Source organism: Montipora foliosa, chromosome 3 (genome assembly GCF_036669935.1).
Source record: "Montipora foliosa isolate CH-2021 chromosome 3, ASM3666993v2, whole genome shotgun sequence".
Classification (NCBI taxonomy): domain Eukaryota; kingdom Metazoa; phylum Cnidaria; class Anthozoa; order Scleractinia; family Acroporidae; genus Montipora; species Montipora foliosa.
Window position 1 is genome coordinate 46,396,385 of NC_090871.1, and position 25,198 is coordinate 46,421,582.

Here is a 25,198-nt window from a genome sequence, read left to right on the forward strand (position 1 = left end):
GGAAACCCTTACCGAATCGTCCAAATGGATGTATTTTGGAATCACTGTCGAATTGGCTCTGAATATGGGTTGGATCAAGTACCCTACAGCCGATGGCAATGAACCAGATCATGTCGTACAAGGTCCAAATCTCCTGTTGGTACCGAAAGACAAGAAAGGAGGAGCGGTTTTATGATGGGTCCGTCTTCAAGGACTATCCGAACGGATTTCTGTAACGACCTGTGATGTGGGTCGTGGAGTCACAGGGATGGAAAACTCTAGACGACGCTGTCAGGTTCATGTTTTTATCCAACGTGTACCATTGGCGTTTCGTTCAGATTAATGAGGCATATGCGCGATTCCATGTGATGACAGCCTCCCGTCATCGAATGTCCGTTGTACATGTACGTCAATTTGATCGAAAGTCAATGCGTGGAGGAAACTTACAATGAACTTAGCCGGACCATCCCCTATCAAAACGAGTGGACGTTGTGCGAACTTCGACATATCGAGTATCATCCTCTCCGATGCTTCAAGGTTGAGATCGTACAGGTTCGTGTGACTGAAGTGGACAGACGTCGAGTAGTGTTTCCTACGGACCAAGCATCCGATTGCATTTTCGTCGTTGACGGCATGGATCGTGTCGTTTTACTCAGCGATGTCTCGCCAGAATTTCCGAATATTACCAGCAGCAGTTTCAAAGTCTGTTTTCCGCATCCTGTGAAATTTGATGGAGACTGGGAAGTGGGTCTGACCTCTGTGTCCATGCCCAACCAAGGGTTGGAATTGTAAGAATTGCTGGATCCCGACACAGACAGATTGTTATCGAACCGGTACCGAGTGGATGCCAACCGAATCTATGCCCAAACAGATGCGGTTCACCGTGATAATATCACTCGAAACCAATCGGCTAACGTGACCGTGCAAGGGTATCGCGACGTGAAGTACAGTGCATCCAGTACGGGGATCACGCCCATTTCCTTTTGGATCCCAGCCTTGGTCGATTTCGTCCATTTGAACCGGAGTTTTTTGGAAGTGAGGTTGAAATTGAATTCGGCATCCACGAATGGTATCGTGGCCGATGCCAATGCGACTTCTTATGGCGACAACACCCGATTCGTCTACGTAACCAACAATATGGGTCACACGCTCTTCAAGCAGATTAATCTACGATTTAATGGCACTTTGATAAGCGAACAGACCGATACGTATGCTTACAATGCCTTTTTGAAAACGGTGCTGAATTACAATCGAGACGAGGGGGAGACCTTGCTGGCGCCTCAAGATTGGGTAAATTATTTAAACGTGACAGAAACCTTAACCGCTGGTGAAGACGCCGATGACATTTGCACGACGAATGGAGGGGGACACGTGAAACCACTCCCTTGAAGATGGCCACCGTACCGTTCTACAACAACAATAAATCCACCTTGATCATGGATCCGCATCCAGAAGCCTTTCGCACAGGACACGTGCTGGTGCCTGGGGTGGAGATCTTCTTGGAATTGTTTTGCAACCGGCCCGACTTCTTTAAGTTTGGAATGAATACCAGTGGTGTGGGTGTCAAACGTCAAATGACGTTGAGTCAAGGTGACCTCACAGTGACGCTGCATCTCTGACGTTTGTCGCTGAACCCATCTGTCTACAATGCCCTGCAGGCCAAGAGAAAAGTCAAAGAGCAGTGAGCCAATTATCAAGTGGTCTGAAGCGAGATCCTGTACGTTTCACGGAAGACAACGTGTTTGTGGGCCGGGTGGCGGACCGAATGAACATGGGGTTGTTGGATAGTCGGGGGTTCAATGGCGATTTGGAGTATTACCCTTTCGCTTTTCAGAAATTTGGGGTGATCCGGATTCGTCAAGTCATTGACGGCGAAGAATATCCGTATCCGACCCTGGAATTGAATGGAGCCAATGGCCGTAAAGACCTGTTGGGATACCATCGTTTCTTGGAACTCAGTGGTTCGTTGCTGAATCATCGCCCCAGCACGATCCAACCCGGTGAATGTTAACAGGGCAAACATTGTACGTTCTCTGCCTTTAACAATATACCCAACGGAGACGCCGATGCCCCAGGACTTCGAAACCCCAGACAAGCCAGCAATGAACGTTTGAAAATCGATTTTCTGCGAACCCTAACAAGAACCTTACGAAGCTGGCGTGGAGTGAGTTCGAGAATGTGTTCCAGATCGACGACAAGGGCGGGATTCTATACAACGTGCGTCGATGAACCCAAGGATTTGTGCCATTGAGTGACGTGGCCCTTCGTCATTTGGCTTTGGGCGATCCTATCCTGAAAACGTGTCTTTCACAGCGTGCATCGTTCCGATGGGTTACCATCCCGTCCCACTCGCACAACGCCTACATTGTGAACACGGAACCACGAGGCAAACGCGGAAAACATTGGTTAGGACTCTGGACGGAAGACAATGGTAATAATGGTAATGAATTTATATAGCGCATTTTCTATTGGCATATTCAAATGCGCTTTACAAGCAAGTGATCTATCGGTGAGATCGGACATCAGCATATACAGTGTGAAGTCATGAACAGTTACGGCTTACCTCTCACCACCTATCAAGCGCCGGTTCACACGATGGTCCCCATGTGGCGCATCAATTTTACCTTACAAGCCTTGAACAGTACGGCCCGTGGTCATTATGCTTTCCTGTTTTTAAAAGAACGAGCCCGAGGACGGACAAGAGTTTTTAGGATTTTCCCCGTACGATTTAGTGCGGGATGATCGGATCGTGGGCAATCAAGTCCGAGGTCTTTTGGTTCAAGATTTGAATGCCATGCCCTCGAATCAATCTTGTATTATGCATGAGTTTGTTGATATTCGTAAATAAAAACGTACCACATGGAAACGGTGTGCGTGTCTTGTCGTACATAAATAGTCAGGTCCTACAAGTATAAAATCAAGGATGGGAGTCCCTTGAGTGAGGAGTGTAGCCCGGAAGGTCAGTGTACCCTCTCGTCCTGTCTCGAACATAGAAAGGAAATATGATCCGTGCACCTAGAAGAACGCTGATTGTCGGCCCTTTGGGGAGTGGCAAGACGCAATTGGCCGAAGCTCTCTAGACGGAAGGGACTGTGTTTGAAGGAGGATAGACACGACTGTGTCATTACTGTTACGCTGTATGGCAACCGCGGTTCTATGGCATGAAACGTCAAGGCATCCAATTTCACGAAGGGGATCCCTGAGATCGCCGATCTTCAAACATGGTTTTCTCAGGGTGGGGTTTTGTTCTTGCATGATCTCATGGACAAAGGAGTGAACGACAAACGTGTGTTGGATCTCTTTAAGCGAGAATCACATCATCGAAACATTACAGTCTTGTACTTGTGTCAAGATCTCTTTCCACCTGGAAAACATCCAACTCCATTTTGCGGAATGCGTATTACGTGATCGATACGAAGAAGAAGAAAGTGCGTGATCCGACGTCCAGGCGTTCGAAAACGACGACAACGCGGGTTGCTTCCTTCCGTTTGGCGATTCCTGGTCTGATTTTGGCAGGGAAAGCAGCAGCAGCAGCGCCATGGAATGGCTCTTGTGGCAAGAACATCGGCTGCAGGAGGAAGACCCGCTTCCAAACCATCGGCAAAGAATTCCTCTTGAATTCAGGTAAAATTTTGGAAATCAAAAAAATTTACAATATTTAGTTTGTCTTTCATTAATGATAATAGCTGAATAGCTTGAACGAGCCATGCCCAATTACAACTGACTAGCTATGTAATTAATAGGTAACAGGACTACATATGTGTACACAATTTCAAAAAATTCCTCGCATTGCCTCAGATTTTGTCTCATACAAGTATTTCCAAATTGGGCAGCATATAGTCCTATTACATACACAAATTACTGTCAAGAAAAACGAGCTCAATACAGACCTTTCCGCAATGAAATGAAAGTTGGGAAGTCATGTTCTTTCCGCAACTTAAAATAAGAAATTTCATGTGTTCTGAAAAACAACTGGGGCCCCAGCAAAAATTAGAGCTGTAGGGATTTATTTTTTAGGCAATGGTAAAACTCTTGAAGCTTGTTCATTAATGTGTGTCAATTAATGTGCAGGCTGCTATTGTGAGCAAACGTGACGTATGCATTCGACGGCCTTGTTTAAAGTGCCCATAACCCCAAAATATTTTTTTCGCTAAAATGAATCTTTGCACCTGTTCGAGACGGATTGCGGCCATTTTTTCCTTTTTCTAACAAATACTTTCATTTTATAGGCTTCGAAAGTTGCGAAAATCCAACTATCTTTTGTTCACGACCGAGTTAGAAGGGGAGTGGGTCTATTCCTGTTTTTACGTCACAATCTACTTTGCATGTACTTTTACAAAGAGTTAATGCAATGTAAATCAGTTTGTGACGTAAAAAAAGGAATAGACCTACTCCCCTTCAAACTCGGTCGTAATTAAGAACAAAAGATGCTTGGATTTTCGCAACTTTCGAAGCCTATAAAATGAAAGGATTTGTTAGAAAAAGGAAAAAATAGCCGCGATGCGTTTCGAACAGGTGCAAAGATTCATTTTAGCCAAAAAAATATTTTGGGGTTATGGGTAATGTGTTGCTAGCCGAAGAGTTTCCACGGTTTTAAGCTACTCCTTTATTTCACGGTCATCACAGGGAGTGTAGACGTTCAAAATCTAAATTACAGAGTTGAAGTTAGTAAGCGAAATGCAAATGTTAACTTAAATCAAAGAAAGACATTTACCCAGTGGCGTCTCACAGTTCTTCTGAGTAGCAAGTCATAAAGTTGTAAATTACGTATATGACGTCATCAAATTATACAAATTGCGGAATGTTCGAAAGTTGCGGCCTTAATTAGCTTGCACAATACAAGTCACATGTATATTTAGCATTACACTCCCCTGTCTGAAATAAGGTTTAGTAAGTACATTTAAATATAGTGAGAGTCCACTCATTGTTCATCAAAAGGTAGTAGTAATACCAGTCGTTGTACAGGCCTCTGTACAGTAACATAGCCTTTGCCTTTATATTTTGCAGTAGGTTCATCTGCATTGAGGTTCTTATATTGCACGTCAACCTTGCGCACTTTTCCATCCGTTCCTGGATAGGTATTTAAGACTTTACCGAGCTTCCATTGTCCTCTGATTAAATTGGAATCTTGGATTAGAACAATGTCTCCTGCCTTCATGTTTCTTTGGGAAGTATGCCATTTCTGTCTTATTATCAAACTTGGGAAATAATCTCTCGTCCACTTCTTCCAGAAAGTGGAGATTAGTGTTTGTACAAATGTGAATCGTTGTCTCTTGTTCGCTTTCTCGCCAAAAAGGCCACTTGGTACTCGAGACGTGGCTCTGCCAAGCAACAGGTCATTTGGGCAAAGATACGCTCCGTCATCAGGTGATGTAGGGTGTCTTCCTATTGGTCTCTCATTAAGTAAGTTGGCGACTTCATAAAGTACTGTTTGTAACTCCGAGAATGATAAAATACTGTCGCCGATGGAAGCGTTAATTGCTCGTTTTACAGATCTAATGCGAGCTTCTGTCACTCCGTTTTGCCAGCGTGCGTCTGTGGATGTAAAGATCCACTCAAATCCCTCAGTTACGCCAAAACCTTTTAGTTTGTTCCAATCCCAATTCTTGGTGATGTTAGAGAGCTCTTTATTTGCTGCAACGAGTTGGGTACCATTATCTGAGAATAGTTTAGATGGGTAACCATGCAGTGACACAAATCGTCTAAGTACCATTGAAAATTTGTCTGTACTGTAGTCTGCTGCTACATCCAAGTAGACAGCTCTTGTCCCTAAACAAGTAAATATAACTCCATACGTCTTAGATGTTGTTCTTTTCTTTACTTCATCTCGAATTCTATAGGGTCCGAATAGATCGATACCCGTACTGTACCAAGGTGGGGCTGGTTTGAGTCTATCAGTTGGCAGGTTGCCTATTATTTGTTCACTGACTTTTTTATCAAGTTTTCTACAAATGACGCATTTTGACGTGATTGATTTCACAAGTTTCAAAAGTTTTGGAATCCAGTACCTGGTGCGTACTTTGCTGGCTGTAGTTAAAACGCCATGATGTCCTGTTCTGTGTTTATGCTCTACAAATAGACGTGAGAATGGATGATCGTATGGTAGGAGTATCACTTCTCTCTTGTTGTAGCTCATCTCCATCCATAAGTCGCTGCTTCCTCTGATCACATATACGCCATCTTCGCCCATCTTTGGGCATAATCGTTTGTATTTTCCTTCTCGATATCCTTCCCCGTGTTCTCTTGAGCTTCGTGGATCCAGAACAATTTAGCCTTTTCCACATCATGTGGAGTGAGATCGTTTGTCGCGTTTTTTAGCGATGATTTTGGGTTTCTGTCGTAGAGTTTCATAATTCTTGCAGTCACTCTTAATAGCTTGTTGTAATTTGAGTATTTGCTGATATCAATTCTTCCAGCCAGGGTATCTTGAAATGCTTTGATATTTGTAGCCATTGCCGTCTTGACTAGTTCTGGTAGGTGCGGTTCTAAATAATTGCGAGTTATTAGCCACTCGTTTTCTGGTTGTTTTAGGAATTCGGGTCCTTTCTGCCATGTGCTTTCGAGCCCGATATCGCCCATGTAAGTGTTGTTTTGGATTATGTCTGCTGCTTCTTGATATTTATTACGCGTCATCTCTGCCGTTTTTCTTGGTGCTATAGTGGCGATCGTGCCAGACGGTTTATCTCCAAATGAGACGCGTTGTATTATAGGTGTCTGGTTCTCTAGTGCTATCCATATCGCGCCATAGAAATCGGTGAGTATGTTGGTCTAATTCCGATGTTTTCACGGTGTGGTACATCTTCTTAATGTCTCCTATAAAGGCAACTCTGTTCTCTCTGAAACATATCAAAACTCCTAACAAGTTGTTGAGCAAGTCGGGACCCTTTGCCCAATACTTGTTTAAGACGTGTCCCATATAGTTCGCGCTGCTGTTGAAAACTACGCGGACAGGAGTTGATTTGGATTCTGGCTTGAGCACTTTGTGATGAGCAATGTAATGCGTAGGACCTGTGTAGTTTGTGAATTCTTCTTTTGAGAGTTTCCTTGCCACGTTTCTGGCCTCCATGTCTTTTATCTGTTCGTCATACACTTTCGCGTGATCTGCGTTTTTTCTCAGTCGTCGCTCGGTAGCAGCTAATTTCGCTATCGCTACATTATGGTTGTCAGGAAGATTGTTAGGGTCTTTTATCCAGGGGTATTCAACGGTCCATCTGTTGTCTTCACTGTTGAAAGTTAAATTGCGTTCAATCAATTCCAGTTTTCTTTCTTCTTGTATGGTATAATCTTTGGCGCCCAAGGAGGATTTTCCACCCTTGCACCCTCCGCATTTCGGTTTGCACTGTACACCAAGGGCCTCGATAGTGTAAAAATCGTCGATGTTAACTTTGCTTACAATCGTGTTGACTCTCGCGTTTCGAAGATCATGAGCCATGCACATTTCTTTAAGTAGTGGGTGAATTCCTCCAACACATCTTCCAAAGCGATTTTTCAGTAGTACAAGATGACGAATATTTTGTTCCCTTTCAGGGTGATATGCGGCGTATTCATATCCAATTAATACATCAACTGGGCCAGCGGGTCGTGCTATTTCATCCTTTGGGATGTTTCCAAATAGGTGGGCAATGCTTTCTACGTCTACGTGCTCGATATCAGAGGTGATTTTGTTGATGCCATACACTTCGAACTCAACGGCGTGACCTTGCTTGTCCCGAAGTGGTAGCTTGTATTTCATTGTTTCAATTTTCTCGTTCTGCCCTCCTAACTTCAAGATGGAGAGATTCACTTTGACTCCTCTGAGTTTTTCTTGTTTCGCTTTAGCGTTGGTAATGAAGCAAAGTGAGGTTGCGTTGTCCCACATGACATTAGCCGTCCCTTTCCTGGTCTCGACTCTCTGTACCTGGAGGAGACATGTATCGAATTTTAAGTTGTTACAAACATTTGCGGACGCAGTAGCCTGTTGAGGTGTACTTTTATTGCTTGGAGTGTATTGCTGGGACGTATTTTCATGAATTGATGGGTGATGTCTCCTTGTGCAGCCATTTACTCCACACTCTCTTCCCATTCTTTAAGTGCGTTGCCTGTGGCCAGGCTTAAGACAGGACCAACATGCCCGCTTTGAGAAAATTCTTCTTTTCATCAATCGCCTTCGCTTGATAAAGTCGGCAATTCACGGTCCAGTGCCTACCGTTGTCGTGAAACAGGCATTTTGGTGTGGGTTCTCCACTATTTTCCTGTTTTTCCTCTGAAATGCTCGCTGTGCAGTTTGCCGCGCCTTTTATGATATTGGTTGCTACTAGTTGCTCGGAGTGTAGCACTCTGGTATTCAATGGCTCTTTTTTGGCTCTGTAGAAAGTCTAGGAGACGGAAATGTGTTGCTTTTGTCAACAGGGCTGTCACGGGAGCTTACTAGCTCGGACCATTTTCTTTTAATATCTGGCGGGAGTGCTTTCTCAATTGCGCTGACTGAACTTGTGGTTGTGATCTCTGTTTCCAAGCCAAGTCTCTTTAGGTCTCTATAGCCATCCTCTATGAGGGTTACAAATTCGATAAAGGGTTTGTCTTCTCCTTCTCTGAGCATTCTAAATCGCTTTATTTCGTCAATGATGACATCAGCGACTTTGGCTGGGTCACCATATTTCTCGTCCAAACGTTGCCACATCTCGTCTATGTCGTCGTTTACGCTTTTCACCAGTTTCGCTGGCTCCCCGTCAAGACAGGTGCGTAAGACGTATGCTGCGTCACTCTTTCGGGTCGGAAGTCCTTTTTAAATTGCAGATACTCGCGCAGTTTCCCGTCAAAATGAGGCATTCGTACCTTTTCCAGTCTTAGGAACGAAGCTGAGGCGGTAGACTCCTGTTTTGTTCTCCTAGCTTCTTCTACATTAGTGTAGCTTACTACTATTTTCTCCTTTATTCCGTGATAACACGTTTGGATTGTGGCCGTCCAATTCAATTCAGCTTCAGCGGATTCGCTGGATAATAGCTGCCGCAGTTCTGCGTTCGATTGTTTGCATTCTAGAAATTCGTCTTCTATTTGTGTTTGTAAATCTCTCAGAGCAAAATTCGGAATTTCTTTCGATTTCAGGGCGTGCGATTTACTTTTGTATGACGCTTCGAAAACGGCGCGCGCTGTGTTCCGTTTTGTTCGCGCCCTGTCAATGTATCCTTGACGTTCTGCGTCTTCGCGAGTTCTTCTTTCTTTTAAAGTAATTTGCTCCACATATTTGATCTTGCGATCAGTCGCATCATTAAATTTCTCTTGGACTCCTGTCATCCAAGCTTCTGCTTCCTCAGACTGTTCGTCCAGCAATAACTCAACATAGGTTTCATGCTTATCTTCGAGTTCATCATACGCTACAGCTAAATTTGCGTAATTTGTTTCAACTACTTCAATTCCTTGATCGCTTATTATTGACTTGATGAGAAAGTTCCTCTTTCTTGTAAATCGTCCTTTAGCTGATGTGCGCTTGCTTTTGGCATTTTCGATTGCTGCTGTATTCTCAGACATCTTTAGTATGATCCAGTTGTCGCTTTGTAGCAGACCACCTTGGATTTTGAATGTGTTGCTAGCCAAAGAGTTTCCACGGTTTTAAACTACTCCTTTATTTCACGGTCACCACAGGGAGTGTAGACGTTCAAAACCTAAATTACAGAGTTGAAGTTGGTAAGAGAAATGCAAATGTTAACTTAAATCAAAGAAAGACATTTACCCAGTGGCGTCTCACAGTTCTTCTGACTAGCAAGTCATAAAGTTGTAAATTACGTCTATGACGTCATCACATTATACAAATTGCGGAATGTTCGAAAGTTGCAGCCTTAATTAGCTTGCGCAATACAAGTCACATGTATATTTAGCAATACAGGCACTTTAACTTTACCTTTGTCACCAAAAAGGCTAGGCCATGTATTCAATCAAAAGGCTATCGACTCGTTAAGCCCCGGTCAAACGTAAAATGTCAAACTTCCCCCTTGTTTGATGACGTAGCCAAACTCTATCAAACAAGTCATCAAACACGCTTTCAACAGCTGATTTCGGAAAGGATGTCGGGCATCTTGGTTGCGTATGACCAAAATCTGCATCGTAATATGCATGCGCGAGCCAAACATGTTTGATGAAACCTGTCAAACAAACCACACACCGCACATCAAACACGTCTGATGCTGTTTGATCGGATGTTTTATGGATTTCAAATTTTCCAAACACGACTAAACAGCATCAAACAAGGTGGCCATACGACAAAATGCTTGGTCACAGAACTTTTTTGACCGTGTTTGGTCACCAAAAACATTTTACGTTTATTTCATCGCGGCTTTAATAAACTCAAAATAATTTTAGCGCGTCTTATGAGCGTATTTTTACTACCTATGGCATTAATAGTTAAATTAGGGAATAATTTCACGCGCGTTTTGTCCAAAATCAAATAATTTCCCGAGCCTTTTTATTCTCCAGTTTCACTCGTCACCATTTGACTATCGATACAATTTAAATAATATTACAGGAAGAAAAAAACATTAAAGCGCGTTTAGGGAACATTTGTATCATAGCGAAAAACCGATATTTGTCTCTAGCCAAATAGGCAACAGGTGGGCTGGAAATGAGCGACAAAGCGACATCAGAACAATCTGCTTTCACAGAACAACTCTGCAAGTGGTAGAGAGGACGAAAAATTCATTTCAAATCTATCTGATTCAACATGAGCATCCAATGGCCACATCCAGCCTCCAATTATCATTTTTTAACTGGTTACCAAGCTATTGATCGGTTCGAACGTTGCCGCAAATTTGCTCATTTTGAAGGTTTTAAACAAATTCTTGCTATTTCTTTATTCTTTATAGTTACGCAAAGAGAAAATTTTATAACACTTCATTATGAATCTCGCTTTGCGTGTTGTGTTCCTAACTTAAAGGCTTTTGTTTGAGACAGAGCAGGTGTTTTAATTTCAAGGTCAATGACTTTCGTGACAACGAAATCATTTTCAAAGATTCTTTATAAAATATTTCTTTAATTTCTGGCACTCAGTATAAAACCTGTCTGCCTGGCGCAGTTTCTCTTTAAAGGGCAGGCTTATATTGAAGATAAAAAATATTGTGAGCAAATTCCGAGGGAATCATTAGCCGCTAAATGATGAAAACAGGTAAATATTATGAATTTGGGTAGAAACCAATTACTGTTGCAAAAAAAAAAAAAAGAAAGAAGACTTCCACAGCATATACAAAGGCATTGACATTTATTTGCATTGATGATTGACATGTTATGATTGCTTGTGGCAGGAGCTCATTGCACTCATTTACCCAATTTGGTCAGTTTCACTTGATGTCCCTGCGTTTGGTTTTCACTTTTCACTCTTTACCATCGCTCACGATCAACGGACGAAACAGGAGGACTAAAATTTTTAAGTGCAAGAGAGGTTCCAAGCAATTGTCATAGATTCGTCAGAATTCGTACAAAAGAATTAAGCCAACGCAAGGTGGGTGTCAATGTAAAAAAAAAGAGCTTTCCCTTGAAAAAAAGACTTTCGAGGTCTTATTCTTAAAGTTTACTGCTATGCGCCGTGCTAATATGACAAATTTGCCTTTGTAATGCCATTGAAAATATGGCTTTTCGATCCTCTATCGAAAGAAATTAATTCGTACAAAAGAATAAAGCCAACGCTAGGTGGGTGTCAATGTAAAAAAAGAAAGAGCTTTCACTTGAAAAAAAGACTTTCGTGGTCTTATTCTTAAAGTTTACTGCTATGCGCCGTGCTGATATGACAAATTTGCCTTTGTCATGCCATTGAAAATATGGCTTTTCGATCCTCTATCGAAAGAAATTAATTCGTACAAAAGAATTAAGCCAACGCTAGGTGGGTGTCAATGTAAAAAAAAAAATAAAACTTTTACTTGAAAGAAAGACTTTCGTGGTCTTATCGTTAAAGTTTACTGCTATGCGCCGTGCTAATATGACAAATTTGCCTTTGTAATGCTATTGAAAATATGGCTTTTCGATCCTCTATCGAAAGAAATTAATTCGTACAAAAGAATTAAGCCAACGCTAGGTGGGTCTTAATGTAAAAAAAAAAAAAAACTTTCACTTGAAAAAAAGACTTTCGTGGTCTTATCGTTAAAGTTTACTGCTATGCGCCATGCTAATATGACAAATTTGCCTTTGTAATGCCATTGAAAATATGGCTTTTCGATTTTCTATCGAAAGAAATTAATTCGTACAAAAGAATTAAGCCAACGCTAGGTGGGTTCCGATGTAAAAAAAAAAAAGGCTTTCATTTGAAAAAAAGACTTTCGTGGTCTTTTTCTTAAAGTTTACTGCTATGCGCCGTGCTGATATGACAAATTTGCCTTTGTAATGCCATTGAAAATATGGCTTTTCGATCCTCTATCGAAAGAAATTAATTCGTACAAAAGAATTAAGCCAACGGAAGGTAGGTGTCAATGTAAAAAAGAAAGAGCTTTCACTTGAAAAAAAGACTTTCGTGGTCTTATTCTTAAAGTTTACTGCTATGCGCCGTGCTGATGTGACATTTTGCCTTTGTAATGCCATTGAAAATATGGCTTTTCGATCCTCTATAATAATTCTTTTCGTCGCAAACTCAAGGGTTCGTTAAAATTACCTGCTTTATCCTTTAAAACGGCAAGACATTACCAAAATCTACTATCGCTACATAAAAGAGTAACCATTTTTTTAACCGTTTTGAACTAAATTACATCATGTAAGGAGGTGTTGATGGAACTCTGCTGAACAGGAGGAGACTTTTAATGATAATTCATTATACGAGTTTACTACACTCGCGGCAGAAGACAAACAGTAAGTCAAATAATACAATGCCCCGAAAATCAATTAGAATTTTAGGCTATTAGCTCACTTTTCTTGCCTTACAATTACTGTAAGTGCGAACCAGCCTGTCTTACTCTTATGAACTCTGAAGGGTAAAACGTGTACAAATCGAACACCCAGTCTCACATTGAAATTCGATCCCTTTCATCGACTCTGGGACGTTATTAAATAGAGACCTTTTGTTAACAACAAAGACAGCACCGGAACGGCGATGTTACCAAACACCAGGTTAAATAAATGAAAAAAAAAAAAAAAGTGAGATGCACAAGCAGCATGTGACATTCTAGTAAGTGCTCTTCCCTTCTGGATTGTTGTCGTTGTCGGAAAAACGACAACTTGAAATTCTTGGTTTTCACATGACGTTATAAAAATTAAAAAAAAAAAGTAATTATCAATCCTTTTGAGATTTTAGTTTAGTTATTTATTAGATTAGTTGAAGACTTATCTTTTCACTAATTTTCAGCTTGATAGGGTTTTCGTTTTGTGATAAAGCAAGGTTGAATTTCTTAGCTTTTGCTTGACACGATGTTAAATGAGGCCAAGAATGTTCTCACGTAGGTTAAATCCGCTGATATTTTAAAATCTGAACAGTCCTTGTATAAGAATAAGTAGTTACATAGATCTTTATGAGCCCTCAAAAGACGACTACAAGCTCTTTTATAGCAAAACTCGATGACAGTGTTTTTGTGGGCTTCCGGCCGCCATATTTGTGCCCCTCAGAGGGACACAAACATGGCGTCTCCGATCAAAAGCCTTATAAATTTGTGTAAAAACATTTCTTCGAATATCTCCCGCACGAAACATTGCACAGACCTGAACCTTTTCTTTTAGGTCTTTGATTCTGCACGTTGACATTGAAAACCGGCAATAGCCAAACTGGCAGGTTGTGATCGAGGCAAAAGGGACTCTCTAATGTTGAAATAATTATTTCGACATCGCTCTTACAATCCCACTCATGGGTTTGCCAACGTGGAACAATGCTATCTAGATGGAATGAAAATAGCTACCATCGCACAAATGTTTATTCTCACCAACGAAGGTGATAAATTTGACAGGACACTAGTTCCCGTACAATGTTAATATCACCCAGGAGCTGAAAGTCGATTATTAATAAGGGTAAAAACCAAAATTCCTGGACAGAAAACCCTCGACTCAGGTCGAGAGCGAGTGAAATTTGACCCACACTCAATTGCAGAGGGTAACCACTACACCAGTCTAACTTCTCCAGACGTACAGCACGGTTACCCACCCAGATAATAGCCCCGTTTGACAAGGTGTGACTTCCGATAGGTGAACAAACGGGAACCAGTGTTATTCCATTGGGCGAGCCGAACACAACACGACCTTTTTGAATATGTAAATACTCACGAGTTTGCTGTGCTAGGTACTCGAGTAAAATTAAGTCCTGTTAGTCAATATTACCACTTGGATGGTTGACCGCCCAGTTGTATATATTGTTTAATTTTGTAACGACAGACAGGCCAGCTGTCTGAATCAGTCCCTCGTGAGCTCTTATCTAGTGTGTACTCGGTGTATGATTGAATGGAAAATTCAGTAGAACATTTTGCAATTCTAAGATCATTTGAAACTTAAAGGGTGAGCCGAAAAAACTGACTTTGAACTCAAGCAAAGAAATCATGATAAGAAGTGAAAAAAAAAACAAATTTTGCGAAAACAAATTTCCTTAAAATGGTAGAGGTCCCGAGTGGCACGCTCGCCCCGAGAGTCCTCTCGACTGTTGACAGCCGAACACACCCTGGGGACGAGCTTCATGAATCAGGACAGCCTTGTGTAAGGCTGATACCGCATATCATTTCACCAACGATGACATTTGTTTCTTACTAACAGACCGTCTCGTTCCTGACTTTCTTTAGACAATGAACTTCTCTGCAAGCAATAGTTCAATTTATGCAAGAAACAAAAGCCAAGAAGGATCAACTTGTTTCTTGGATGACCCTGTCGGGGTAAAGCTTGGGCGAGTTTTCGCTTACAGCGCCCTCATACTGGTATCGCTGGCTGGCAACGTTTTGATAATGAAAGCAATTCTCAAGCATGGAAGAACTCGCAAAACTATTACCTACTTGGTGGTGAACATGGCAGCAGCCAACCTTGTAATAACAACTGTATACATGCCACGGTTGATTCCCATGTTCCTGTTCGGAACGACTTGGTTCGTCGATGGTACTTTGGGTTTTGTTCTCTGCAAGATGGTTCCTTTCGTTCACGGGGTTGCGATTCTTGCGTCCATCCTGAATCTTCTTGTTTCCAGTTTAGATACATTTTGTGCCGTCGTTTTTCCAATGAAAACTCTCTCCTCCGCCAAAGCTGCAAAGATCGGTGTCTTTCTGACATGGGCTTTGTCAATCATTGCCCGACTTCCATACCTTGTTGCCTTACGTACCAAGATTTACAAAGGCAGACAAATTTGCAGTTCAATTTTAAGTAACGTTTTCAGTAATGAAAATTCGCGAGATGTCTACTATGTTTGCCTTCTGGTTATCTTCTACGCTGTTCCCTGGGTAGCAATATTTTGCTCGTACACAATAGTTGTGGTAATTCTTCGAGCTAGGGCGCCAGGTCAAGAAAATGCCACAGCTGTTCGCCGTAGAAGAGCTCGAGGCACTGCTGTCCTTAGCATCATTAAAATGATGTTTGTCTTTACGTTTGTTTACTTTGCCTGCTGGGTGATATATTTTCTGGCAAAGTTTACTTTTAGACGGATTCCATGTAGCTTTCGGTTCTGGCGATTGTTTTTTCCTCACCTCAATTGCGTTTTCAGCCCAGTTGTGGTTTTACTCTTCAACACTTCTGTCCGAAGAGGTATCATCGGCGATCTAATGTGCATTCAACGACGAAGGTCTTTAAAAATAAAAAACAAAGTCAGCGAGTCAGTGAATAGGACAAAATGCGGAGGTAACCAAAACAAGAGGGCGTCAACGGGGTTAACTGCCAACCGTCAAATGGCCAAACATTTAACCGTCAACCGTCTAAAAAGTGATAATTATACCGTCAACTGTCACTCTGGTCAAACGAGCATGCCAATATCAGCCGTTAAATGTCTCACATTTTCCTTAAATCAACAACTAAAGGATTGACTTAAGTAGGGTCAAGTTATGCTGTTTATAAATGATCGTTTTAATGTATCACACAAATTCATTTATGTGCAAATCCTTTAACTCCTAGTCTCGGCAGTCTCGGATGAAACCGGTTAGCGGCAGAACTGACTTCCGTCTGTAAACACTTTCGGTGTCATAAGACATCAGTCATCACTTGTCTCTTCGCATGACATGGCTAAACACCACTCCTATTCGTCAAGATAGGAAATTGAAATACCCTCAGAGTTTTGCTCTAACGAGTACATCTATCAAAGATTTCCCTTTTCTGTACAAAATAAGGCGAGGATTTTTAAAGATTTCTCAGCAAGGGCATCCTGCTAGCAGAGCCTTTCTTAAAATCGACGAAAAAGAAAGGACTTTGCTGAAATCGTGTAAAGTCTTCATTGAGTATATGCAAGCCGTTGCTTGAAGACAGTCTCAAACCCAGGCCAAGTATCTATTGCACTCCTAGACGCCGTATTGATTTTCGTACTGAAGTCCGAATTTTGACCTTTGTCGTGTCAAAAATACGATGCGTGCGCTGCCTAAACTGGTTTGACCGGATTGACTAGCCGAGAAACTTGGCCTGCGGCTACTTAAAAGAATTGACACGATTTCTGAAGAGCCTCTCTTGCTCGCCCTCTGGTGAGTTTTAGAGAGGCTCTGCTCGCAGGGGGAGCAAGGGCTGGTTTTGTGTAAGATGGCAGTTAAGAAAATCTATTTGAGATTAGGCACTGCATGATGGGCAGGGATTAGTTCCTGCTTCCTTTACGTTCTGCTTAAATGGCAGAAACTCAGAGACAACAAATTACTGGACTTTCTCACTGGCTTCTACTTTTACAGTTCCCTATCGAGTATTTTTTCAAAAGAGCGCCTTGAGATCGAAAGACTGACTTACTTATTAGTGTTCCTCGTCCAGGTGACTTTAACGTAATAACAAAGCTGAACTCAACAAATCGACGCGCACCAATAATGAAAAGAAAAACTGTAATTGCCGGAAACCCAACTCGTGCCCTATGGATGGAAACTGCAACGCGGAAAATGTCATTTACCAGGCTGAAGTCACCACTAACACCACAAAGGAAATCTACATCGGACTTTGCGACACTGCTTTTAAATTAAGATACAGAAACCATACATGTTCATTTCGTAATGAGCGGTACAAACATGCTACCGAGCTTAGTAAGTACATATGGAGCTTAAAAGATCGGAACATTGCATATGACATTAGATGGCGGAAAGTGAAACAAGCTAGGTCTTATTCGAATGTAACTAAGAGATGCAACTTGTGTCTGTGGGAGAAATTTTTCATATTACGCAGGCCAGAAATGTCAACTCTCAACAGGAGAAATGAGCTTGTATCGGGTTGTAGACATGCTAGGAAATTTCTCTTGAAAAATGTTTTCACTTAGTTAATGATGAAGATCCTGTGTGACACGTCACGTAACAAACTTAGCATCTATTCTCTATTGTTCTGTATTTTCAAATATCTTTGATTGTAACCGTTTTTTCTGGCAGTTGCCTGAAGATTGCTCCGTATGGAGCATGAAACTCAGAGTAGCGATTAAATGACCAAGTAACCTCTCTCTTAATTACCAATTAATTACCAATTAATTATTGCTCTAGTTCAACTATTGAGCACTTTTAAGTTGATGAGGACTTCTACCCATTTTTTGGTTATATATATATATATATATATATATATATATATATATATATATATAGGTGTGTGTGTGTGTAACTGCATATGTATATATATATAAATCTATACATATGGATTGACAAATGTGCGCGGATGGGTTAGCTCTGAAGATGAGGCGCGTTAATTCTTCCGGTATTTTCTTCAATAGAATTGGAATTAGAAGGTTTCCGTAGGATTCCGCCTTTACATCTAATGCTACTAGACCACGTATATTGGATTCACATGTATCATAAAATTCTCTTAGGTTAGTTGTGTTATTCGTTGGTGAAGGGACATTAATAAGCGATTCCATGTGTGCGTTTATTAGAACTTGCTTTTGCCCAAAACGTTCTTTTAGAAGTTCTGTTGCTTTAATGTAATTGTCCGACGTCATTGGCAATCCGGCAATCGCGCGCGCAGCTTCGTCTTTTAGAATTCCGTTAAGATAAGACATCTTCTGGATGTTTGATAATTCATCGTTTTCATGAATTGTGGCGCTAAAACTATCCCAGAACGTTTGCCATTCAAGAGGATCCCCGTGAAAGGTTTTGAGTGTCATTTTGGGTAAATTGACGTGCTTTTTGCTGGTTGATGGAGCGTGCGATGCATGTTGGTTTGATCTTACCGGTGGATTCTTGTTTTGGATGTATTTTGTAATCCTTGTTTTGATCACTGATACTTTGTCCTGTAGCGTAAGCGTTTCTTCCACATCTCTCGCTATTTCGTCTTCTGATTCTAGCAAGTGTACGATACTTGAGTCTAGAGCTGTGATTTCGTTTTCTCTTCTGGAGATACGCTCGAAGATCGCTGTTAGCTCTGCTGATTCGTCATCTTCAGCGCTCATAAGACGTTCGGCCTTGTTTATATCCTGCGTTACGTGACCTTTATATGCTCTTCTCACTCCTCTCAGTCGTGATAGTTCTTTAGGCATGTTTCAAGTCGGGTCTCGGCACCAGTTTTGGGAAAGAAATCAGACTGACTGGGTTCAGGTGTTTATTTTTACTCCAGCTGAGAAAGATTGATTCCTTACACAATTAGTGCTCTATGACGCACACTAATTAATAAGCACATTATATTTTTAACATAACAAGACAAGTTGGTCTACTGATGACTATTTACTAGGTACAGTAATAACATATTTCTGATTTGGAAAAGAAACCGTGATTGGTAAGATCCATCAAATTTACAAATGAATCTCCAAAAACTTGGTCAGTTTCATTGAAACTAAGATTTGTAAATTATGTAATGGCCGACCTTTCAAACGTTTAACAGAAATGTACCTATATACCTACCCATGCTCTTCACAGCACCTAACACATTTGAATTACAGCATCCCATATTGCCAGGTCTTACGACTTAAGAGAATTTGCTCATCTACAGACACACAAACAGAAAATAATAGAATATTCTCATTTTTGTCGCTTGTGCCAACAAAAAGGCAGGGAAAGAGCTGCGGAAAATGGTCTTGCTCGCCACTGTTGGAGAATCTGCACTCCAGAGAAAGGGCGAGTACCAATCTCCTACCTCTGATAACGTCACTGCATTTATCGCTGAGATAGCCCACAGAAACTAACTTTTCCTCCAATTAACGGTAACATTAGCCTGCATTTTTCAAGGAACACCCTTGTTCGTCTACACGTGATCGAAATGCGTGCTGAACGAAGAAAGGAACTCTTCTGCATGAGAAAAATAGCTTGCCAAAAAACACTAAGCACTTAACAGGTAAATGCACTGAACGAAAGAATAGGCTAGAGTTAAAGGTGGCTCAAAATAGTTTCAACGCTTTCAAGCAACGTTCTTATTAAAATGATTGGCAATACAACGTTATATCGCGTAATTAGCAATGTTATGGTACCACTTGAAACTCTTTTTATTGCTGAAAAAGATGCGGTCATTATTGTGTCGTAATAAGTCACCGTGGCAACAGAAAAGCCCCATTGAAACACTCTTTATTTTGTCTTTAGTTGCTCATACCTCAAAGACAAACTCGGTGATCCCCATTTTTAATTGCTGAAATGTGATCAGAAGATCAAGATGAGAATTTGAGCAAGGCTTAAGGGCCCACTGACGTATTTTTTGGGGTGCGTTGCTAAGGATGTAATGGTTAAGTAATTTGAGAGAATTTGGCATTATTTTGGTCAGTTTCCAACTTTTGTAAGCCAATGACCCTAAATATGACGTCATCATACCACGCCCATGGTCACGTGACCAATAAAAGAAAACTCTAAATTTGTCTCCGTGCTACGCAATTTGGGTATTTAATCGATGGTTTGATAATTTGTATTCGTTTTCGCATCCAGCCAAGCATGGTTTTCTTTTTATTTTGAAAAATGTTCTTTTTAAAGAAATAAACGACACTGAAATACCCATAACTTTCTCAAAAAAGATGATTTTAAAAAATCAATGCTTAGCTATATTCTGTATTTGGGGGTGAAATGTGCCATGTAAAAAAAAAGTAATTCAATTTAAAACCGCCGGAATTTTAGCTTTTTTCTCAAACCGGAAGTCAGTTCGTTTACGCATGCGCAGTTGATCTGAGAACGAGCGCGAGGAAGGGCAAGGAAAAACCTTCGACGGGAACAACAGTTTGTGCGGTGACTTTTGCTTGTGAGTGGGTTTTCTTGTCAGCTCATGATATCATGACGTCAGTTACCGGAAGTAACATTTCACTTCCTTAGCAACGCGCGAAAAATCCGTCTGTGGGCCCTTAAATAATTTTGTACATCGGATCCAGAGCCACCTGCACAAATTTTTTTTAAACCCTTCTTCAAAGTGTTGAAACTGGTTTGAGCCACCTTAAGAGACGCACACGATATTTTCTTAAAGTATTACACGTTGTATTATGGATGATCAGAAGCCCAAGGCTAAGAGCGAACAACAACCTTATATTTCTGTCACGGGGTTTTCCCAGACCGATCATATAGTTTAATAAGGGCGTCTTTTACTCCCAGTCATGGACTTCTTATGGGATATATTAGATAACCCGGCTTTAATTCTTTCTCTGAATATCTGCTGATCGGTAACCTCCATATTTAAAGCCGAGAAGGGCCCGGGTACAAGGTTGACTATCAAGAAAGCACTTCTTAAATTCTTGGGTAAGTTATAAAATTCATTTAATATACGTCAAATGTTTACTACATCCATACGAATTGCTGCGGGATTCTTTCTCGCCCAATTCGCATAAATGAAAAAAAAAACAGAATGACTAACAACAGCATATTAGAGAATTTAAGGGCCGGGTAAAACGTGAATTGCTGTCGCAAGTAAAGAGTACAGAAGTTGTCTTTCTAAAATCGCGGCATGCTGTTGACTCTGAAGAATGCATGTAGTCTTATGAAACGGTGACACGAGATGTCATCCACCCAAAGCCAACATGGGCAACCTCAAAGAGTGGACAGGAAAACAACAAAGAGAGGTCTACGGACAGGAGAAAAACAGGAAAGAAGTACGGAGGGTGGGAAAACAGTCAATGAGGCAATCGAGTCCGAATGATAAACGAACTGATTAATCGTTTTCAGGAGTCCATTACCCGGAGCCTCCATCTTCCATATTAACCCTCTGAGTCAACCCTTTCCCGTATCTTTCTATTTTTATAAGCACCACTCAGGGGAACGTTGGTAGGTGTTTTAACAATAACCAATCATAAGAGACCTATGGTCAGCCATTTATTACGTTACATATATATGTGACGTATGTGAACCACTTCATGTATGTTCTCAGACACAAACGTTTCATACGTAAAAATATAGTACTTCTAAAATCGAACAGATGGAAGCTCCGCGTAATGGGCTCCAGTTATTTCATTGGAAATTGGGGTGCTTCATGCGAGTGGGTACGGGGAAAACGCCATCTTTCTTCGCCTACAGCTACATAATACATATAAAGCTGATATTTCAAAGCCAGATGAATGACAGAAATGAGACGAGACGGCAAGTTATCTCCATGGGCTGATATCACACACTTGTGTTGCTACAAGCATTGCAACGCAATATCGGGAATATCACGGCAGGGAAATGTGGACGGTGGTTTCGACTGATGCAGGCATATTTTCCTCGATGCGTAAAAAACGAAATAATGTTGTATTTGTGAAAATGGTTGTCTTTTGATGCAACAGAATGTGAGTGTTTATGCAAAATTCGTTAATGAAACTCACATTTCTTCGTGCTGATCATCGCAGTTATTAACGTTAATTATCAATAAATAGTAGAGGGGACTGTATTCAATATATGGTTTTCATATACATCGACTTTCGTTTCTGCAGTAATACCGCATATATAAGAAGATGGTTGTCCAGTGCTGCTTGTTTTCGTTTATGTTTACGTTTATGTTTACATTTATTCGACGTTTGCGCATAAAGCCGAAGTCGAGAACGATGTTCAGACGATTTCACTTGAGGACGCTCACGCGAAAATCTTCCCACGTTGGTTTTGTTTTCATTTCTTGCCTGAAGTTAGGTCATAAATTGCTTATTCCAAAAAGGAAAAAAAAATTGGGTGGTCAATGACTTTATTTCCGAGATAAAGGCAAGGGAAAAATCCTCGACTTTCAATAGATGGGTCATTATAACGAGTTGTAGCCTCATCTACTCATCCGTTGAAAATCGGAAAAATCATATGTTAGAGTGAAGGTTTTCGTGCATAGAAATATAGGAGCGGGTTTTTTAGATAATTGTGTGCCGGTGGGAATGTCGTAAACAGTAGAGTTAATCCTCAACAAGCATTTTCGCAAGCGCTACCCGTTGTAACCGCTTTCGGAATTCAGGACACAAGGAAAGAAAAATTTAAAATAAGATAACTTCTCACATGGTGATTTTTTTAATTTGATCATATTTTGTAGAATGTAAGAAGAGTAAGTGATTCATGTCCCAAAAAATACGGCTCAGAGATGAATCGATGTGATTTTGCGAAGCTCTTAGAGAAATTCGCTTGTCACGTTTTGGCGTGACCTGTCGGGGAAGGACTGGAACCCAAGACAGGATCGATGGATGAAAGGTTTCTGTAAAAAAAAAAAAAAAAAAAAACTTTCTCGAGCATAGCAACGAAGTTTCAAGCAGGCGTTATCTTTATTTGGTTAGTGCTTTGTATCATATCTCTGCCTTGCCGTTATGCTCATCCTTTGGAGTGTGGCTTTTGTTAAACATAATCTCTGGTTGTTTCCTCGTAGGTCCGCACTATTCGAGTGGACGAGGAAGACAAAACAATTCAGCTCTATTTTCATGAAAGTAAAGGAAAACAACTTCAAAAACATGCATTCATTTTGAACTAAGAAGTTCGTAGCGTAATAAAACATTTAAAAAACCGAACGCCATTAAATTTACGCAACGTTGCTGGCTAAAACCAACCTTCCTCGAGTTTTCAAAACTTTCAGCCACTATTCGATTAGCTTCCTTTTCTAGACCTATATCAGCCTCCCGCTCCTTTCTCTTTAATGTTTCATGGTGAATTGGAAAAAACTGTGCCATTACTTTGCTGGCCTTTTGTCGCCATAAGAACTTACGTATGGCTTGAGGTAATGCGTTACAGTCGCGTTACCTGCGCACTACAAGTTGCGCACAGACAATTAGCGCGAACGTCCTTAATGTGGTCATGCAATCATGTCGTGCTAGGAACGTTTTTTTATTTTATTATTATTTTTTATTTAATTTTATTTTTTATTTAATTTATTTTTATTCCACACACACACAAAAGCAAACAACTTACTTACAGGATAGACATATTTACATATTTACAGTAACAGAGTATACATTGCCACCCCTACTGAAAAGAAAATTAAAGCATTAAAGTTTAAGGGCTGTCAGTTGCAAGGCTGCTGCGAAAAGGTGGTGAAGGATTTGTTGGTTTAGGGACTTATCAAAGTAAAAGAGGCAAGAAAAGAAGAGCGGGTTTCTAAATTAAAGTTTTCAGTAATTCCCACTTTGTTTGTAAGGTGCCTGCAGACTTTTGTTCAAATAGATAGGTCGACTGAAGATATCTGAAAAAGCCTTCTACCTTTGGTAGCTTTTTATTGTTTTTACAAATCCAGATATAATGTCTTGCTAAAAGGAGGCAAAAATTCATTTGACAATGATTTTTGGAGGAGTCTAGCATCAAACCTTTATGTCGCAAATTATAAAGCGCCCTGAGGGGTCAACGAAAGTTCTTTCAATTTGCAATCTAAAGTTGTTATTAAAAAGTATGCATACTCCAGCTTTATTACTTTCGTACGCACTAAAAATAGTTTGATAGCCCCACTCAGCAGACCATGCGTGGTTAGTGTTTTCAGTGCACTGCACTTCTTGTAGCATGCAAATTGAAAACTTTTTCAATCGAAGCCAGTTGAACACTTCCCTTCGTTTTGCGTTATCTCTTAGCCCCCGAACATTGAAAGAGGCTATTGTCAAAGCCATGTTAATCTTGTGGCGGTGTTTTTGAATCTATTCCTTCACGCCTCATCACCAAGGCCATGCAACGACTGCCCATTAAATACTGAGTAAGTGTTAAATTCTCAGTAGGAAAGCAAATACCAGAGGCAAAAAAGCCAATAAACAAGAAAAAAAATACACAAACACTCAACTTGCCAACCTGAGGGACAAAAAGAATACTCTTGAAGAAATTAAACAAATAAATGTTTGGACCTGCTTGAGATATCATGCACAGTACATAAAAACAAAACAAAAACGTAAAAGTGTTAAGATTCCGTTTTATAAGACCATATTCCCAACAGGCCAAAGTGTTAGAAAACTTCATCATCAACATCAGTTGCGAATTGGTCTTCTTGCCGTAAAATTTGCATATGGCATAATTAAAATGTTCCGAGGTTCATGGAGAGTTTTAGCAGTTTGTAAAAAGCGTTTTACTTTAGGTACTCAGGGATAGATTTGAGATCATAGCACTCGTTGTTTATGATTAGGTAACGGCCTCTGACAGTAGCATTTTGAATTCCCTGTTCATCCCTTGCTTTCATCATAGCTTTGATTAAAGCTCTTCTTTCAAGCTGAATAGCTCGCGCGTAATCCTCTGTTACGTAGGCGTCGGTATAACTAGAAGACGACTTCATCTTACCTTTCTTGGACCATACCGTGTCTCTGTCTTCTCCGCTTACGAAACGAGCAATCATAGGCCTATTTTTACCTACCACTCTTTTCCCTACCCGATGTACTGCGTGAAAACGGATCTGTGTTACATCTGCGCCCAACTCGTTCTAAATGATGTTGGTTATAACAGACTTGCAGTCTTCACCTTTTGATTCCTTTATGTTGTTAAATCGCAGATTCTCTCTGCGTGTGTACTGCTCTAGGTTGATATTGTTCTCCACTTCTTCCTTTAGCTGTTGCTCAAGTTGTGCGATGTGCTCGGTCAAAGTTGCCATAGCTTTTTCATGTTGCTCCGAAGTTTTGACGGCTTTTTCAGATAATCTGTTAAATTCTTCTTGGCTGTAAGTTAAACTTGACTCAAGTTCTCTGATCTTTCCCCTTACTTCGTCCAAATCAGCTTTAAAATCATTACGGAGCTTATCCATGTCATCGTGAATCGTCGCGAAACCTTCAGTGACTACTTTGGTCAGAGCGTCGATTGAGTCTTTCAAATCTTGACAGTTTGTGTCGGCCATGTTCTCTCCAACCGAGGAATCAGAA

At 40.8% G+C, this 25,198-nt stretch overlaps 4 protein-coding genes across 4 annotated transcripts; 1 reads left to right on the forward strand and 3 right to left on the reverse strand.

Moving 5' to 3' along the window:
- Window positions 1–4,900: 4,900 nt before the first annotated feature.
- Window positions 4,901–6,121, reverse strand: LOC137995998 (uncharacterized). Its single transcript, XM_068841439.1, has one exon. It carries the CDS (start codon window positions 6,119–6,121, stop codon window positions 4,901–4,903), a length of 1,221 nt encoding a protein of 406 aa, XP_068697540.1.
- Window positions 6,122–6,658: 537 nt separating this feature from the next.
- LOC137995999 (uncharacterized) lies at window positions 6,659–8,638 on the reverse strand. The gene is made up of 2 exons (XM_068841440.1): window positions 8,387–8,638; window positions 6,659–7,876 (listed from the first exon to the last, which is right to left on the reverse strand). Exons 1-2 carry the CDS (start codon window positions 8,636–8,638, stop codon window positions 6,659–6,661), a joined length of 1,470 nt encoding a protein of 489 aa, XP_068697541.1.
- Window positions 8,639–10,928: 2,290 nt separating this feature from the next.
- On the forward strand, window positions 10,929–17,476 carry LOC137994909 (substance-P receptor-like). The gene is made up of 2 exons (XM_068840484.1): window positions 10,929–11,446; window positions 14,685–17,476. Exon 2 carries the CDS (start codon window positions 14,688–14,690, stop codon window positions 15,903–15,905), a length of 1,218 nt encoding a protein of 405 aa, XP_068696585.1. The 5' UTR covers window positions 10,929–11,446; window positions 14,685–14,687; the 3' UTR covers window positions 15,906–17,476.
- LOC137996000 (uncharacterized) lies at window positions 16,070–18,517 on the reverse strand. The gene is made up of 2 exons (XM_068841441.1): window positions 17,795–18,517; window positions 16,070–16,114 (listed from the first exon to the last, which is right to left on the reverse strand). Exons 1-2 carry the CDS (start codon window positions 18,515–18,517, stop codon window positions 16,070–16,072), a joined length of 768 nt encoding a protein of 255 aa, XP_068697542.1.
- Window positions 18,518–25,198: the final 6,681 nt, after the last annotated feature.

Bases quoted from the DNA above. Each gene is read 5' to 3' on its own strand.
- LOC137995998 (XM_068841439.1), bottom strand. From the start codon at position 6,121: ATGGAGATGAGCTACAACAAGAGAGAAGTGATACTCCTACCATACGAT.
- LOC137996000 (XM_068841441.1), bottom strand. From the start codon at position 18,517: ATGCCTAAAGAACTATCACGACTGAGAGGAGTGAGAAGAGCATATAAA. The intron at 16,115-17,794 runs GTAAAGGCGGAA...CTTGACGAATAG, and splicing joins GTGGTCTAGTAGCATTAGAT to GAGTGGTGTTTAGCCATGTC.
- LOC137995999 (XM_068841440.1), bottom strand. From the start codon at position 8,638: ATGTGGCAACGTTTGGACGAGAAATATGGTGACCCAGCCAAAGTCGCT. The intron at 7,877-8,386 runs GTAAGCTCCCGT...TGTCTCCTCCAG, and splicing joins AAAGAAAATGGTCCGAGCTA to GTACAGAGAGTCGAGACCAG.
- LOC137994909 (XM_068840484.1), top strand. From the start codon at position 14,688: ATGAACTTCTCTGCAAGCAATAGTTCAATTTATGCAAGAAACAAAAGC.